The sequence below is a fragment of the Dichotomopilus funicola genome (assembly GCF_033296635.1).
Source record: "Dichotomopilus funicola strain CBS 141.50 unplaced genomic scaffold C8A04scaffold_50, whole genome shotgun sequence".
Taxonomy (NCBI): domain Eukaryota; kingdom Fungi; phylum Ascomycota; class Sordariomycetes; order Sordariales; family Chaetomiaceae; genus Dichotomopilus; species Dichotomopilus funicola.
The window spans coordinates 63,469-79,338 of NW_026944071.1; the positions used below are offsets into that span (position 1 = coordinate 63,469).

At 54.4% G+C, this 15,870-nt stretch overlaps 9 protein-coding genes across 9 annotated transcripts; 7 read left to right on the forward strand and 2 right to left on the reverse strand.

Moving 5' to 3' along the window:
• Window positions 1–173: 173 nt before the first annotated feature.
• C8A04DRAFT_13616 (uncharacterized protein) lies at window positions 174–1,691 on the forward strand (the record flags this gene model as incomplete). Its single annotated transcript, XM_062777780.1, has 2 exons — window positions 174–652; window positions 710–1,691. The coding sequence occupies 2 exons, from the start codon at window positions 174–176 to the stop codon at window positions 1,689–1,691; spliced, it is 1,461 nt and encodes a 486-aa protein (XP_062635350.1).
• A 624-nt stretch (window positions 1,692–2,315) lies between these two features.
• Window positions 2,316–3,255, forward strand: C8A04DRAFT_30382 (uncharacterized protein; the record flags this gene model as incomplete). The annotated part of the gene is made up of 3 exons (XM_062781359.1): window positions 2,316–2,661; window positions 2,719–3,176; window positions 3,250–3,255. The coding sequence occupies 3 exons, from the start codon at window positions 2,316–2,318 to the stop codon at window positions 3,253–3,255; spliced, it is 810 nt and encodes a 269-aa protein (XP_062635351.1).
• Window positions 3,256–3,948: 693 nt separating this feature from the next.
• On the reverse strand, window positions 3,949–4,807 carry C8A04DRAFT_30383 (3-oxoacyl-reductase FabG; the record flags this gene model as incomplete). The annotated part of the gene is made up of 2 exons (XM_062781360.1): window positions 3,949–4,678; window positions 4,746–4,807. 2 exons carry the CDS (start codon window positions 4,805–4,807, stop codon window positions 3,949–3,951), a joined length of 792 nt encoding a protein of 263 aa, XP_062635352.1.
• Window positions 4,808–5,346: 539 nt separating this feature from the next.
• On the forward strand, window positions 5,347–6,270 carry C8A04DRAFT_13649 (uncharacterized protein; the record flags this gene model as incomplete). The annotated part of the gene is made up of 1 exon (XM_062777795.1): window positions 5,347–6,270. One exon carries the CDS (start codon window positions 5,347–5,349, stop codon window positions 6,268–6,270), a length of 924 nt encoding a protein of 307 aa, XP_062635353.1.
• A 400-nt stretch (window positions 6,271–6,670) lies between these two features.
• C8A04DRAFT_38641 (uncharacterized protein) lies at window positions 6,671–7,601 on the reverse strand (the record flags this gene model as incomplete). Its single annotated transcript, XM_062784292.1, has 4 exons — window positions 6,671–6,988; window positions 7,061–7,244; window positions 7,371–7,416; window positions 7,511–7,601. The coding sequence occupies 4 exons, from the start codon at window positions 7,599–7,601 to the stop codon at window positions 6,671–6,673; spliced, it is 639 nt and encodes a 212-aa protein (XP_062635354.1).
• A 300-nt stretch (window positions 7,602–7,901) lies between these two features.
• Window positions 7,902–8,342, forward strand: C8A04DRAFT_30386 (ribosomal protein S25; the record flags this gene model as incomplete). Its single annotated transcript, XM_062781361.1, has 3 exons — window positions 7,902–7,959; window positions 8,039–8,248; window positions 8,317–8,342. 3 exons carry the CDS (start codon window positions 7,902–7,904, stop codon window positions 8,340–8,342), a joined length of 294 nt encoding a protein of 97 aa, XP_062635355.1.
• A 1,512-nt stretch (window positions 8,343–9,854) lies between these two features.
• C8A04DRAFT_30387 (ADP,ATP carrier protein) lies at window positions 9,855–11,418 on the forward strand (the record flags this gene model as incomplete). The annotated part of the gene is made up of 5 exons (XM_062781362.1): window positions 9,855–9,893; window positions 10,146–10,167; window positions 10,293–10,369; window positions 10,554–10,799; window positions 10,855–11,418. 5 exons carry the CDS (start codon window positions 9,855–9,857, stop codon window positions 11,416–11,418), a joined length of 948 nt encoding a protein of 315 aa, XP_062635356.1.
• Window positions 11,419–12,080: 662 nt separating this feature from the next.
• Window positions 12,081–12,676, forward strand: C8A04DRAFT_13617 (CENP-S associating centromere protein X-domain-containing protein; the record flags this gene model as incomplete). The annotated part of the gene is made up of 2 exons (XM_062777781.1): window positions 12,081–12,563; window positions 12,629–12,676. The coding sequence occupies 2 exons, from the start codon at window positions 12,081–12,083 to the stop codon at window positions 12,674–12,676; spliced, it is 531 nt and encodes a 176-aa protein (XP_062635357.1).
• Window positions 12,677–14,895: 2,219 nt separating this feature from the next.
• C8A04DRAFT_38644 (Cupredoxin) lies at window positions 14,896–15,664 on the forward strand (the record flags this gene model as incomplete). Its single annotated transcript, XM_062784293.1, has 3 exons — window positions 14,896–14,944; window positions 15,012–15,348; window positions 15,421–15,664. The coding sequence occupies 3 exons, from the start codon at window positions 14,896–14,898 to the stop codon at window positions 15,662–15,664; spliced, it is 630 nt and encodes a 209-aa protein (XP_062635358.1).
• Window positions 15,665–15,870: the final 206 nt, after the last annotated feature.

The window sequence follows — 15,870 nt, forward strand, 5'->3', positions numbered from 1 at the left end:
ACCCCTGCCAAGCAGACAGGGGACTGCTGGGCTCAACAACACGCAGCATTTCAATCAACTTTCACCTCGGAACACACCAATCTCGGATCTCACACCGTGATCCCACATCGCCAACCCACTACGAAACTGGCCCCCATCTCTGGGGAAAATGACACCCAAGGGTGCCAGCAATCATGGCGCCCACATACAACATCGCTATGGTTAGCGATTTTTTTTTCCCGCAACCTGGCGGCGTTGAGAGCCACATTTACCAACTGTCATCCAAACTTCGAGATCGCGGCCACAAAGTCATCATCATCACACACGCGTACAAGGGCCGCACCGGCGTACGCTATCTCACCAACGGCCTAAAAGTGTACCACGTTCCCTTCTTTGTGCTGTACCGCTCTGCCAGCTTCCCAACCGTCTTCTCTTTTTTTCCCATTTTCCGCAATATTGTCCTCAGAGAGCGCATCGACATTGTCCACGGTCATGCCTCCCTCAGCAGCCTGTGCCATGAGGCTATCCTCCACGCCAGGACCATGGGCCTGCGGACTGTGTATACGGATCATTCGCTTTTTGGCTTTGCGGATGCCGCCAGCATATTCGCCAACAAGTTACTCAAGTTCAGTCTCAGTGATGTGGATCATGTCATATGCGTGAGCCACACATGGTAAGACGATTTTCACTTTGCTTTTACCTACTTCACGGCCCGCTAATACCACTCCAGTAAAGAGAACACGGTACTTCGAGCGTCACTCGACCCATTAATGGTCTCCGCCATCCCCAATGCCGTGGTGGCGGAAAACTTCAAACCCCTCGACTACACAGAACCATCACCACGATCCTTCGCCCCTCACCATCCACCGCCAGCTCGGCCCCTTGGTCCGCATGACATGATCACCATCGTGGTGATATCCCGTCTCTTCTATAACAAGGGCACGGATCTTCTCACCGCGGCCATCCCACGAATCCTGGCCAACCACCCCCACACCCGCTTCATCATTGCCGGCGACGGGCCCAAGGCCATTGACCTGGAGCAAATGATCGAGCAAAACGTGCTCCAAGACCGCGTTGAGATGCTCGGTCCCATCCGCCACGAAGAAGTCCGCGACGTCATGGTGCGCGGCCATATCTACCTGCACCCCTCCCTCACCGAAGCCTTCGGCACTGTCATCGTCGAAGCCGCCAGCTGCGGGTTATACGTGGTCTGCACACGCGTCGGTGGCATCCCCGAAGTGCTCCCATCTCATATGACCGTCTTCGCTAAGCCCGAAGAGGACGACCTGGTCACAGCTACCGGCAAAGCCATCGCCTCGATGCGCGCCAACAAGGTGCGCACCGAGCTGTTCCACCAGCAGGTGAAGAGTATGTATTCGTGGACCAACGTTGCCATGCGGACCGAGCGCGTGTACAACGGTATATCCGGCGCGATTAGCGAGGCTGAGTTCTACGGGTACGACGCTGCCAATGGCGCTGGGAGTTGGAGCGCCACACGGGGCCGTTCCGGCGTGCAGAGTTTCGCGCTCATCGACCGGTTGAAGAGATACTACGGATGTGGTATCTGGGCCGGGAAACTGTTTTGTCTGTGTGTCATTGTGGACTATCTCATATTCTTGGCGCTGGAGTTGTGGTTCCCGCGAGAGAAAATTGACGTTTGTCCCGACTGGCCAAGGAAGGAGAGAAAGGTAGATGGGAAGGATGCAGGGTGAATTGGTGAGCGAAATGGCTGGCATGTCCTGGGAGAATTGAGAGCCTTGTCCAAAGCCTTGTCCAAACATTCGATATCAACTGCGGGGCTCAACGCCTGAGCAGCCCAATCAACTATGCATCTATCAGCTGCGGGGAGCCTTTTCCAGGCAAGTCACCATCGTCAATGTCGTAAAAACAACTACAAAATAATTCCTTGTCAATTCAACGGTTCCGTTCATCCATCATAGGGGTTTCCAAGGCAAGAAAGATATCGATTAAAGTTCAAAGATCCCGAGTCAAAAGATCCTCCCGAGTTGAGCAAATCCCCCATAATGCAGCAGTCCCGAGCCCCAGGTTCCTCGGGCCTCACAGGCGGCGAAGTACTGAATGGCGTCGTTCTCCTCGAAGACTGGCCCTCAGTTGGCCTTAACAAGAGATCGCTGTTGGGGAAGCTTTCATGAAGCTGGACGCATCCCAAGTATCGAAACTCTCACCTGACGCTCTCGGGGAGAAGTTACGCCGCCGGCCGCAGGTTTATCACGACTTGTCGGACGCGGCACGGTCCTGTCTGTTCCACGTTGTGGACCACAATACGATGCACCTACCTCCGAGAATCTCTCAAGCGATTTACGGAGAATTCTTCGATGGCTCCTACGTGTCACATCCCCCCTGTTACATCACCAAAGAGTCTACGTGCCCGTCATCTGTACCAGACGATATGTGGCACAATACCATTCGGGCGAGAGAACATCATCAAGCTTTACAGCACCTTGCTGGACGATGGCTATGACGGCGTTGCCGATAGCCCCGTCAAGGCTGCGGTTGAGGCGATTGAAAATTATCGGGATGATATACGCCGCACTGCGGAGCGTGTCCGCGAGTGGAGGGTCAAATACGAGGCGGAGAGCGGTCGGCGGGCTAAATTGGAGACGACGGTGCGGGAACTCACTGCCAAACTGGAAGGGTTAACGGCACAAATTGATCATGATGGTAAGTTTCGAAAGGACCCTGCGAACTTAGAGATCAAGTCATTGACGTAAATTCCAGGAATCAACCTAAGCCCGCTGCGCAGCCGGCCGTCCAGCCCCTTCAGCTCTTCCAACATAAATGACCTCTTCCACTCCTCCGGGCCGGCTAAAGAAGAAGAAGGACAAGGCCCCGATGACCGGACCTCCGCCGTCATCAAGAGCCTCGCTAGCCAACACACCGCTGAGCTGCAGCAGCTCATGCAGGACTACGAGACTCAACTTGCACAGCTGCGTGTTGCGCACAAGTACGACAGGCTACGGGATGAGAGACGCCACCTGGAGGAGTTGGAACGGTTTCGAGAAATTGAGGGGTTACTAGTGAAGGAGGTTGAGGTCGAAAGAGAGAGGGAAGAAAGGGAAAATCTAGAAACAAAAGTAAAGGAGGTGGCAAAGGAGGACAAAGAAAACGGTGGAGAGGAGGAGGTAATAGAAGAGGATAAAGAAAACGATATACAAGAGGAGAGGGAAGAAGAGATGGTAACGAAGGAGGGGGAAACGGAAGAAATGAAAAGAATAGTGGAGGAACAAATTAAGAGGGAAGAGATGGCAGTTATAAGTACCATGAGGGAGAAGGCGGAACGAAAGGAAAGGGAAGACGAGACGGCGACGGAGAAAGGGGGGAAGGGAGATATGGAAAGAATAGTGGAGGAACGAACTCAAAGGGAAAGGGAGAGAGAGATGGAGAGGCAGATGGAAAGGGAAATGAGGCGGAAAAGGGAGAAGGAAAAGATGAGAGAAATAGAAAGGGAAATGCGGCGGAAAATGGGCCAGTGCAGGACGAAGAAGATGATGATCGAGGTGGAAAGGGAAATGGAGCAGAAATATGGGAAGGAAACGATTAGGCAGTTGTTAAAAGAGTATTATGGTGAAAGAGAGGTATAAAGCGTTCATGGCGCTGGTTACGATTTGCAGCCGATCTTGGATCGGAGGAAGAACAGGAGAATCCATTTGGGTTAAATCTGCAGATATACTGACCCCGGTTGAGGATAGACCCAAGCGGGGAGGATTCCATTGTGGATAGGGTCAGGTCAATATGTTCCTCGAGTCATAATTAAACCCCATTACAGAGCAAGAGGACCATGGCATATGACCTGGGAAAGAGGGTGCGTTGGATGATGATGCATGGGCCGTATTGAAAAGAAATTCAATGGTAACGTCTCCAAAATTTCTCAGTTGGAATGCTCGAAGCTGTCCTACCTTGGTAACATACATTCTGGTATATAATTACGCATACCCGGTACGCAGACCATTACTTCAGCCCCCCGCTCAACAATACACTCTGCCCAGTCAAATACCCCGTCTGACAAAACATCAGCACCACATTCGCCACCTCCTCCGGCGTTCCCAACCTCCCCACCGGAATGTTCCTCACATCTCCCGGCGTGCCTTCCACAAACTTTTCATCCGGAATCATGCCCGTGTCCCCAATCATCGCCGGCGCCACGTCATTCACCGTGATTCCATCCTTGGCATGCTTCCCCGCCAAGCTCTTCATCAGCCCGTGCAACCCAGCCTTGCTGGCAGCGTAATGGCACCCGTTAATCCCGCCTCCGCGCGCGGCAAGCGAAGAAACGAAGATGATCCGACCCCATCCCCGGGCCGTCATGCCCGGGATACTGAGCTTAGAGAGGATGAAGGCTGCGCGCAGGTTGACGCTGAGCGTGTAGTCGAACTCCTCGAGACTGATGTCGGCAATGTCCGGGATGCGCTTGCCGTGCCCGGCGTTGGAGATGAGGATATCTGGGCCGTCTTGGCCGTGGGATGTGCGAATGTCGGCGAAGAGGGTTTCGATGTCGGAGGCGGAGCTGACGTCGACTTTGTGCATGGATATGCGGCCGGGGTCAGTACGGGGTGACTGTCTCGTGTGTAGGGACGCGAGCTCGTTTCCGAGATTGAGGATGCCGTCCTTGTTGCTGGAGTATGTCAGGGCGAGGTGGGCGCCCTGAAGGTAGAGCGCTTTGGCACAAGCAGCTCCGATCCTAGGTGTGTTAGGTTAAATATATTGGTTTAAAACAAGGCCTGGAATCCAGGGCAAACCGTTAATACCCTCCTGAAGCACCTGCTATTACGGCGAGTTTTCCCGCGATCTCGTTATTGGGAGCAGGCATTTTGGTCCGCAGTGCTCGCTTAAATTATGCCAATATTTGTGTGAAGTAACTCAGACATAGAAGCCTCCGTTGAGATTATCAAGAGTTGCTCTTGTCCTCTACTTGACTAATAAACTTATTGGGACCAATACTGGATGAGATGAACCTCAGAACCGTTGCGTGTGGTCAGGATAACCCCACCAAGACCCTGCAGAATACCCCGCAGCGTCAGAAACGGCGCCGATCTGACGACGGCGTTCTCGCCACGGGCAACCTCCTAAGTCAAAGAGCATGTTAGAGAGGCAAGAGGCAAGAGGGGCGCGGGAGTAAGTAGGTTGGAGTCAGATGGTTGGAGATATTATGGGTTGAAATGCCCAAATTGGGAAGGTATCGTTTCGCGCAGTGGAGACTCCATTTTGAATGTGATATTTATTTTGCCTCTCAATATTCTTCAACGGCCGTTACCGCAACCCTCACCAAAAAAAAAAGAGAAAGAAACACAAAGGAACAACTCTAAACACCCCATTTAAGTCTCAACACCGGTAAAATAACCCGTCAACATGGGCACTTCCGGCACACCCTTCATCGCCCTCCTCGAGCCCACCGCTCTCCCCTGGGAGCGCCACTCCCCTCCCGATGAGCAACCCCACGCGGCGTCGATCCCACGTACTTTTATCGACGCCATGAAGGTGCGCACGGAAGTCTTTGTGCAGGAACAGCAGATCCCTCAGGAGAACGAGTTCGACTCCGATGACGCCCGCTGCGCGCATTGGGTCATCTACGCCTCTGTCAACAAGACCGTCCAACCCGCCGTAACCGACCCGGCCACGGGCGAGATCTTGCGCCCCCGCCAAAGCGAGACGCAGTCGCTGCCTATCGGCACGCTCAGGCTGGTGCCGTTCCCGCATGCTCCGCACCCTGTCAACGGCGGGGTTTATGTTGATGAGAAGTTGGTTTCCGTGTCTTCCGAGTCTTCCACGGCTTCTACTACAGTAGCAACCTCAACAGCAGCAGCAACTGCGTCAGAAGTCACCGAGTCCAAGGAACCCGCTCCCATTCCCCCAAAACCTACCTTCGCCCCAGATCGTCCCACCGCTTTCCACGACGGCATCGAGCCCTACGTCAAGCTCGGCCGGCTCGCTGTGCTCCGCGAGTTCCGCGGCCGCGGCATCGCCGCCCAGCTCGTGCACGCAGCACTGGACTGGATACGGACGCACCCAGATTACTTTGACCCGAGCCCGACCGAGCGCGGGTTTGAGCAATTGGGGATGGAGCAGCCGGGGAGCGCGGCGGCTGGGGTGCCGGCGACGCCGCCGAAGTGGAATGGGTTGGTGTGTTGTCATGCGCAGGAGGGTGCGGTCAAGGCTTGGAAGAGGTGTGGGTTTCAGGTGGATGAGGGGATGGGGAAGTGGTTTGAGGAGGGGATTCCGCATGTGGGAATGTTTTTGAGAGTGGAGGTGGATAGGAGTGTGAAGAAGGTTTGAGAGGAAAGGATTTGCGTTGAATTGTTGCTTTATTTCATTCCTTGGGCCTCGGCTTATGTCTCGGCCTGGTCATAGTGCCGTCTTTGGGGACTGTCTTGATACAGGCTACGGGCTAGATCGCGATACCATTTTCATCGTCACTTCTTTCTGTCACGAGCATCGGGATAGAAGCCATTAAACTCCACGTTATGAGCATAGCACATGACCACACACCACAAAGCCACAAGACGCCGTTCTTGTCAAAGATCACCATTTGCCCCCATTTTTGCGAGACCCTAGTTGTGCCTGTGTGACAAGAATGCCATGCATCCCAGACCGTAACGCGCAAAAGTAGCCCCGTAATGATAGCCGTAAAACCTGTCCCGCCCCGGTCCAATATGCCTTCCACCAAAATAACCCTTTACCGGTTGCTCTTGGCCACACGCTCCAACTCGTCCTTCTTCTTGATGGCGTACGAGTTGCTGCTGCCCTTGGCAGCGTTGATCAGCTCCTCAGCAAGGCACTCGGCGATCGACTTGACGTTGCGGAACGACGCCTCGCGGGCACCGGTTGTGAGGAGAGCGATAGCCTGGTTGACACGGCGGAGGGGCGACACATCGACGGCCTGCCTCCGAACGGTACCGGCAGAACCGATACGGGTGCTGTCTTCGCGGGGGCCGCAGTTGACGATGGCGTCAACGGCAATCTGGATGGGGTTCTGGTCGGTCATAAGGTGGATCTGGAAGCATTGTTAGCAGGGTCTGTGTCTCGTGTCCCTAATTTCCCCAAAAATCTCGAGGCCGGTCCTTACGATCTCGAAAGCGTGCGCAACGATGCGGACGGCCAACAGCTTCTTGCCGTTGTTGCGGCCGTGCATCATCAGCGAGTTGGTGAGGCGCTCGATGATGGGGCAGTTGGCCTTGCGGAAGCGCTTGGCGGCATAACGGCCAGCAGAGTGAGGGAGGTAGACCGGGGACCGGATCTGAATGTAGTCGCTGCGAAATTCCCATTAGCCTCCAAGTCCCGCTGCAACGAAAATGTATCCCTCCCAAGCGATTCCGTCCTCCTCAATCGGAAAGTGGCCCTTGTTGTCGTCGCAAAATTGGAGAGTGTGGTCTTACGTCAGGGAAATGTCCCGGATCTCAACATCCTCGTAGCTCCAGCGGTCTGCAATTGGCAACAGGTTAGTGATGTCGTTCCCTAGATCGTGTTTTCGGTCGTCGACGGCATCTCGAATTGCGGTTGCGCGGGATTGACGTACTGAATAGCTTGACGCTGCCAACCTCAGCGAGGACCTCCTTGGGGAGGACCTCGTAGCTGGAGGAGGCGACCTCGACTTCACCTTCAGACATTTTTGCGGTTGTCGGTTGGCTGAAAAGCTGAGGGTGGTGATGGATTAGGAGTTTGGCGTGCAGAACGACCGACACAGAAACCCTTGAAGCGTTGGTGGTGGTCGTGAATTTTTTGGTGGCCCCGCCAAGAGTGGTCTGGGCGGGCGTGCAGCCACTCACAACGCCACAATTGGTTAGGGCTCGGTTAACCTAAGCTTTGGCATCCGCCGGCGTTCGCGCTCTCCAGCCAAAAAAATCCCCGCCTTTGCGGCTCTACCATCGACTCCAACCTTCATTCAACCACCAGAACATACATTCAAAATGGCTCCCGCAGCAGCTGGTGCGAAGAAGCAGAAGAAGAAGTGGTCCAAGGGGAAGGGTAAGCGCATCATTTTCGCAATCGGAGCCATTTAACGCATCGCGTCGAACGACCACTAACGCTGCCATCTCCAATCCAGTCAAGGACAAGGCCCAACACGCCGTCATCCTCGACAAGGCCACTTCCGACAAGCTCTACAAGGACGTCCAGTCGTACCGCCTCGTCACCATTGCCACCCTCGTCGACAGGCTTAAGATCAATGGCTCCCTCGCTCGGAGGTGCCTGAAGGACCTGGAGGAGAAGGGGCAAATCAAGCAGGTCGTGGGTCACAGCAAGATGAAGATCTACAGTACGTGGTGTTTTTGAAGTTCCAGCGAAGAGATGCATCGAATCTGGTTGCTAACGAAGAAACCGCAGCTCGCGCTGTCGGTGCGGCCGAGTAAACGTCCCATAAATCATATCGACGGGATCTGGCAGGCGTGCGAAATGCGACTTTGGTAACGGCGGTTCGCTTGGGGTTACGGTTACTCGGGCATGGTTACGTCTCTGGGATTTGGGATTCATTTGCAACTCGGTCGGTGTAGCATAGGGATCGGAAGTGCTCCAGGTTCCTTAGACTGGAATTGCATCAAGATACGAACAAACGCCGCCGCTTCGCCCTGCCAGGGCTGAGTTATGATCAAACTGTCGAGCGTACCGAGATGAATGCTGTGAGAGCCCCAGGGCGTTGACGACGTCCCGAAAAAAGGGACCGAGCGTGCTGGTGAGCATGAAGAATCAATATCCTTCAATTTTCCGCCCATGACCGGTTCCTCTCCTCATCCCTTTGTGAGACAGGCTTGTTTGGCCGTTGGACAGTGTCGACGTCCTGGAGGATGTTTGATAATCCAGGCATCTCTCACCGAGTTGCGTTTGCCTTAGAATGCAATGACGGTTGCATCTAGCCCACTAGCTATGTGACGATGCCCTAAATTCCCTAGGCAGTGCCTGAAGGATGCATTTCCAGCGCCACAGCCGCAAAACGGCTGGTTGCAAGATCAGGGCAAAATTAGAACGGGCGCTTTCCGTTGCAACCAAAATACCTCGTCGGCCTGTTGCTCGTTCGAGTTGTTGACTGCTGAATATCCTTCGTCTGGGAACCCTCAAGCCTCGAAGACGACTTCAATTCCCGAGGTATCAGCCAAGCCCTACCTGGAGATAAGAGCGGCCAGTTGTGGATCTCGCGTGGGATTGGGCTTTTTTGGGGGTTCTGGAAACAACACCAAAAAGTTTTCGAGCTGGGTCCGATTGTGGCGATGCCATTGGTCGCGATTGTTCCTCGGGAGTTTTCGCCTCGTGGAACCATTCAGCCGAGCAGGATTTCAACAACAAGAGCAAACCAACCACCAGCAACCTGGTGCGAATTTGACTTGGGTATTCATATTTATCAAGTAGACAGGTTGAGCTTTACATAGTATGTAGATTCTAGTAATTGCCGTGTCCCTTGACAACCATCACTCACCATCACTGGTTCGGTAACAAAAAATCTGATACTTGAGAGACCCATCTGTCGTGCGGTGAATGAAATTCCCGTTAGGCCGTTCAAACTTTGCTGTTGCAACAAAAAGACTGGGCCCGTCGGGCTTTGCCGGCATTGCAAATCCGTCGCGCCACTGGCAACCTCAAGTTTGGAAAGAACCAACGCTGCCCAGTCGTTACCGTGCCCCCTCCAGTGGCTGGGTCTCACTGGCCCGTGCGCGTAGCGGGACCAGGGGCCGGAAAGACTCGCACCTCAAAAGCTGATCGCTGCCGAGCTCGTTGCGAATTTTTTTCCCTCTTCCCCCCCCATCTCCCAGGCTCGCAGAATTTATTTTCGCGCGACATCCTGCAACCTCCTCGACTCTCACAGCAGAGCTTGGATTACCCTCTCCACTCCCTTCTTAATTTTCACAGTCGCTCTTGATCAAACCGTCAAGATGTCTAACAAGGAGGATATCAAGATCTTCGGCATGCCGGTAAGTCGCCGCAACCCCTCGTCTCGAAAATCGCTCGACCCCCTGGAAATCGTCGGACTCTGCCCTCGGCGAGCACCGCTATCCCAATCGCAAATGCCAATCGGTGTTGAAGAATGTGTTCGATGCTTGGTATTTGCGGTTTGCGAACGCTTCGTGAGCTTGGGCCGGCCGTCGATTGCAGGGGGATTGGGTGGCTTTGGGGCAGCAATCGATGAAACGGCATGGACAACCTGCTAATACGTATCCTTCCAGTCCTTCGTGGTCGACTTCCTGAGTATGTGAAGCCCTCGTACCTTTTTGCCGGATTGACGGCCTTCCGATCGATTGCCATCGCTGCCGCTGGGCGACTGTGCCGCAGCTGGCCCAACGATAAAACATGATGCTGACATTCCCCAACAGTGGGTGGTGTTTCCGCCGCCGTCTCGAAGACTGCCGCTGCCCCCATTGAGCGTATCAAGCTCCTCGTCCAGAACCAGGTACGTGCAAATCCAAGGATCGCCGTTTTTGTCGATGGTCTCGGAATCGAGCCTTGAGCCGCAATTTGCGACCACGGTGCCGATCACAACGATCGATGTCACGTGAAAATCGCGCTTGTGGCCCGGCAAAAAAATTGGCATCACATCGTCCGATAGTTTGGGCATCAGGCTAACCCCCACGCAGGATGAGATGATCAAGGCTGGCCGTCTTGACCGCCGCTACAATGGTATTGCCGACTGCTTCCGCCGTACCACCGCCGACGAGGGTGTCATGGCCTTGTGGCGTGGCAACACCGCCAACGTCATCCGTTACTTCCCTACCCAGGCCCTGAACTTCGCCTTCCGTGACAAGTTCAAGAAGATGTTCGGCTACAAGAAGGACGTCGATGGCTACGCCAAGTGGATGGCGGGTAACTTGGCGTCCGGTGGTGTATGTTTGGACCGTTCCCCAATTCTCGTAGGAATCATTTGCTGACATGTGCTAGGCTGCCGGTGCCACCTCGCTCCTCTTCGTCTACTCCCTTGACTACGCCCGTACCCGTCTGGCCAACGACGCCAAGTCTGCCAAGAAGGGTGGTGAGCGCCAGTTCAACGGCCTGATCGACGTCTACCGCAAGACGATGGCCACTGACGGTATCGCTGGTCTGTACCGTGGTTTCGGTCCCTCCGTCGCCGGTATCGTCGTCTACCGTGGTCTGTACTTCGGCATGTACGACTCCTTCAAGCCCGTCGTCCTGGTCGGCTCCCTCCAGAACAACTTCCTCGCCTCTTTCCTGCTCGGTTGGTGCGTCACCACCGGTGCCGGTATCGCCTCGTACCCCCTTGATACCGTCCGTCGTCGCATGATGATGACCTCTGGCGAGGCCGTCAAGTACAAGAGCTCGTTCGATGCCTTCCAGCAGATTGTTGCCAAGGAAGGTGTTAAGTCGCTCTTCAAGGGTGCCGGTGCCAACATCCTCCGTGGTGTTGCCGGTGCTGGTGTGCTGTCGATCTATGACCAGCTCCAGGTCCTGATCTTCGGCAAGGCCTTCAAGGGCGGCTCTGGTTAAATTGCCTGAATTACTGTACAAAATACCATCCATGATGGGAGCGGTTGGGCGCTAATTTCGGCTGGAGTGGTGGATTCGGCTGAGGGGATGTCAGGGCGTTCGGGGACGTCGAGCTAGGAGATGGGGATCCTTCGTGGCAGGCAGCAACAACGCTTCTGGACGTTGGGTATGCGGGGTAAAAAAAACTGGGCATATCTGGCGTTATTTGGGACGCGGATGGGCCGGTCACCCGCTGTAATTTATACTCTTTGAGCCATTCCCGGTTATTCCTTGCTACCATCTGGCGTGGGGTCTCCATTACTTCGCGTGGGTGTTTCCATTTGTTACGTGCGACTCATAGATCCCATAGTACAGGCCAATTTATGGTGATTTCTTTGCTCCTGGGCTTTTCCCATGAATCCATGAATTTGACCCCGTGATGGGTTTTATAGTTGACCCATATTGGGCCGAAGCGCGTTACGTAAGATTCGCGAACGCGTTTACCACGTTCACTAAACACACCCCTCAAACACCCACCACTTCCCACAATTGGAACTCACCAACATTCTGCGTTCACTCTCCGAGATATCACTGTAAATTCATCAAAAGCACGACCACTAAAACAAAAACATACCTTGTCCCCACCCACAACCCGACAAGAACAGCAACCCCTCCCTCTGACAATGCCACCACGCCCACCAGCAACATCAGCCGCAGCATCGGCATCCCGTGGACAAAACCAAGCCCGAGGGCGTGGACGCGCACGAGGCCGGGGTGGTGCGTCCGCTTCCGGCGCGACGAGAGGAAGAGGCGGCGGAGCTAACGGAGGTACACCCTCACGAGGCCGGGGAGGAGGTGCTGCGCGGGGGAAGAAACGGTCGCTTGCTGCTGCGGAGGAGGAGGAAGACGGGCAAGGGGAAGGAGATGGGGAAGTGGTGGAAGTGGAGGATGATGAACCGGAGGGAGTAGTGGATGATGAGGATGAGGATGATGATAGGGGACGGATTCCGCCGGAGTTGTTGACGAGGATATTACATTCGTTTTTTGAGAAAGAGGGGACGAGGATTACGAGGGATGCGAATGCTGCTGTGACGAGGTATATGGATGTGTTTGTGAGAGAGGCTATTGCGAGGGCGGCGGTGGAGAGAGAAGGGGGGTTTTTGGAGGTGAGTTTTCGCGGATATGCGTATTTCGACCTGGTTTGGGTGGGTAAAGCTAACGTGTGGTGCAGGTTGAGGATTTAGAGAAGATTGTCCCGCAGTTGTTGATGGATTTGTGAGCTGACATGGTCAGACATACTTTCTAGGGATGTCCTCGGCGATGGGCTATGGATACCAACTGTTGGGAAGGTGGCTCATCTCGGTGGTTTTCTCCCTCGCCAACCTAGAAGGGCCATAATGTGTCCTTTTGGTTAGCTCCGCGGTGGACGGGGTTCAGTCATTCGGGTTTATCCTAAGCATGGTGGTTGGCTTAGGAATGTGGGCGGTGGCCAGTGTTCCTCCAGAACCAGCAACCTCGCCACCAGGGAACGCTCCATTCTATCACGGCAGCCGTTACGACACGGCCCACCAGGATGAGCACTCGAGAAAGACCACAGCGTCCTCATTTGACCGAAATCCGCCAGCATCTCAGTTGACAGAGGGAGATCATCAAAACTTGCTCAGCTTGAACGACGCACGGGGCAGCGTAGGCCCATCGTCGGCCTGTTGTTTTGGGAGATGAGCATATTTCGAGTGGGTTGGGTGAGTTGGGGAACCCAGCGCCGAGTTACGGTTCCGGTGCCCATTGGGAGCCTCAGATTGGTAGTCATACAGAAGGTCCTTTCGAAGTCAATTTGTCCTCTGGCATCAAGGCCCATATCTTGTTGTGCCACAATTGAGGTGTAATGAAATAAGTTAAATAGAGTCAGTTCTTAACATGAAGTGATCTCAAACGCTTGAAAAACTCCAAATCACCGTTGCCGCTTGTTTTTCCCGAAACTTATTTCCCAGTCACCTTATTACTGTATTCCATGTAGCTTTCCATTTTAACTATATCCATATAATTCTTCATTCTTCACGTTAATGTAAGTATTCACCTCTTCCTTGGGCAGCGATACCATGTGCACCAACTTCTTCCAAGCAAAATGCAGTAAATCATACACATCATGTTAGCTTCTCGCCAGGCCTCATTCTTGACCCGAATAAAATATTTTCGGCGGCTCAAAAAATTCCAGGAGCCGAAGCGCTCAGTGGCGGGTTTGAAACTCCAAGATGTTTGACATGTGTCAGAGGCTCCGGCAGAAGGCCATGCACCCCTGTCGACGACCCCTTCTGGGCGGCCATGTGGGGCAGGTTAGTGGGCGGTTGAGGCGGTCCAGGCGCTTCCCCTCCAAAATGCCCCACGACAAGATGCGGCGCAGTGTGAGAAAGCGCAACCTTATTTTCGGCTTCTACTTCGTCCGGTCGAAAAAGTGCACGATCTCACCAACTAGTTGCACGCGGGGCCGCTGGCACAGTCCGGCCCGTCAACGTGGTCGAGGCGCGGCACGCATGGGCTGACCAGATGAGGGATGCTCATAACTTGCAACCAAGCCCGGCAACTTATGTTTCCGCTGTCCAGCGCTTTTTTATACTGTTGCTCAAGAAGTGACAATAGGTATCGACTCCGGAAATGCAACAGCCTGTGAGGCAATCGTTTAGCAGCAAACCATGCTTGGGCGTTTCTAGGCTGGGCATTATTCGTCCCAGCGCGGTGCTGACGGATGAGACTAAGCGTTGAAACGTACCAGGTATTGTCGGACTCGCTCGAGTTCACCTTCATCGCCGTTTTGAAGAAAGGCAACGCCTGACAGGAGGCTGCCTCTCAGTTCAGACACGCTTCACCTGAACAAATGAACCTTGTCTTGGAAGAGGAGAGCGCCCTCGAGAATTTGTTTCTTGTTTTCCCCGTCTCTGGCTCTTCTGATTCGCCACAGCATGGCATCAAGTGCGCTAGACTCGCAAACTGTCGTGGGCAAAACCGTCGTGATGTTTCAAAAACTTCAAACATGACCCCGGTCCCTGCATCAACGAGAACAAAGCCCCTTACAACTCGGCCCTCCCAAACTCACTACTGGCGCCTCCGCAACTCGAACTCGCCGCTGCCATGGCTGGGGGTTGCTGCAAGTCGCAACACATCAGACGACCCGCCGGCCTTCCCCCAGGCCCTCTCGGAAACTCTTATAATTCATGCCGTCCTGATCTTCAGGCCCGGTATTCTTGCCCCCCTCCCTCTCCTTCTGTCAGTATCTGTGGATAGTCATCAGCTCGAGGTCCCCGTTTCTTTTCCCCCGCTTCTATTCTTTTTGGTGTTCGTCACCTCTTTTTCGTGTAATCTTCATCGTGACACAGGCTAGTCCTGTCTATTTCGTTCCGTACATAATAAGCGCGAGTCGCTTTTGTTCTTCAAGTCACTCTTTTGACGACGGGAGCTGGATATTTTCTCTCCGGATAAAACACATAAACAAACACCGCAAAGATGCAGTTGACAACACTCCTCCTCGGCGCTCTCGCCAGCGTGGCGTCCGGTGAGTACTACAAGAGGAAAACAGCCAGCTAAACCGAGGACCACAAACAACTGACAGAATTTCACAGCCCAAAAAACCTGGTCCGTCGCCGTCGCCATGAACGGCAGCCTGACCTTCTCTCCCAACCGGCTAGTCGCCCAGCCCGGCGAGTTCGTGCAGTTCCAGTTCCACGCGGGCAACCACACGGTGACGCAGTCGACCTTCGACCAGCCGTGCCAGCCCATCAACCAGCACAACTCGAGCATCGCCGGCTTCCACTCGGGCTTCTTGCCCGCCGCTGCCAGTGCCGCCCAGGGCATGATCCCGACCTACACCATCCAGGTCAACAACACCCAGCCGCTGTGGCTGTACTGTGCCCAGGGGAAGCACTGCGAGAATGGCATGGTGATGGTTATCAATGAGCCGTGAGTCCCTCCCTACCTTACTGTCCTAAAACATTCACACAAACTAGAATACTGACACCTTGTTCTCCTCAGCGCCGCGAACAAATCCCGCACCCTCGAGTCCTTCAAGGCCCTCGCAGCCGGCGCCTCAACCGTCGTACCGGGCGGCGCGGCCGGCGCCGGTGGTACCACCGGCACTGGCACGACGGATGGGACCAACCCGTCTGGCACGGGCGCCCCGGCCAGCGCGTCGTCACCTGGTGCTGCCGGCGTGGTTGGTGTGCCGGGTGGTATGGCGCTTGCTGCGGCGGGTATGGCGGCTGTGCTGTTTTTGTAGGGGAGTGGGAGTGAATAGGGTTGAGTGGAAGAGGGGTAATGGGGAGTGGAGGTGGTTGTGAAGGGTTGTAGATACCTGGTGTGGCGGTGGTGATGTTGGCCTGCATTTTTTTCTTGTTATAAGCTCACAGTATCTGTACATGTGCCTTTGTTACAATTTGCGTTCGACTTTGGGTGTGCCAACCCTGGCAATCTGTGGTGTTTTGT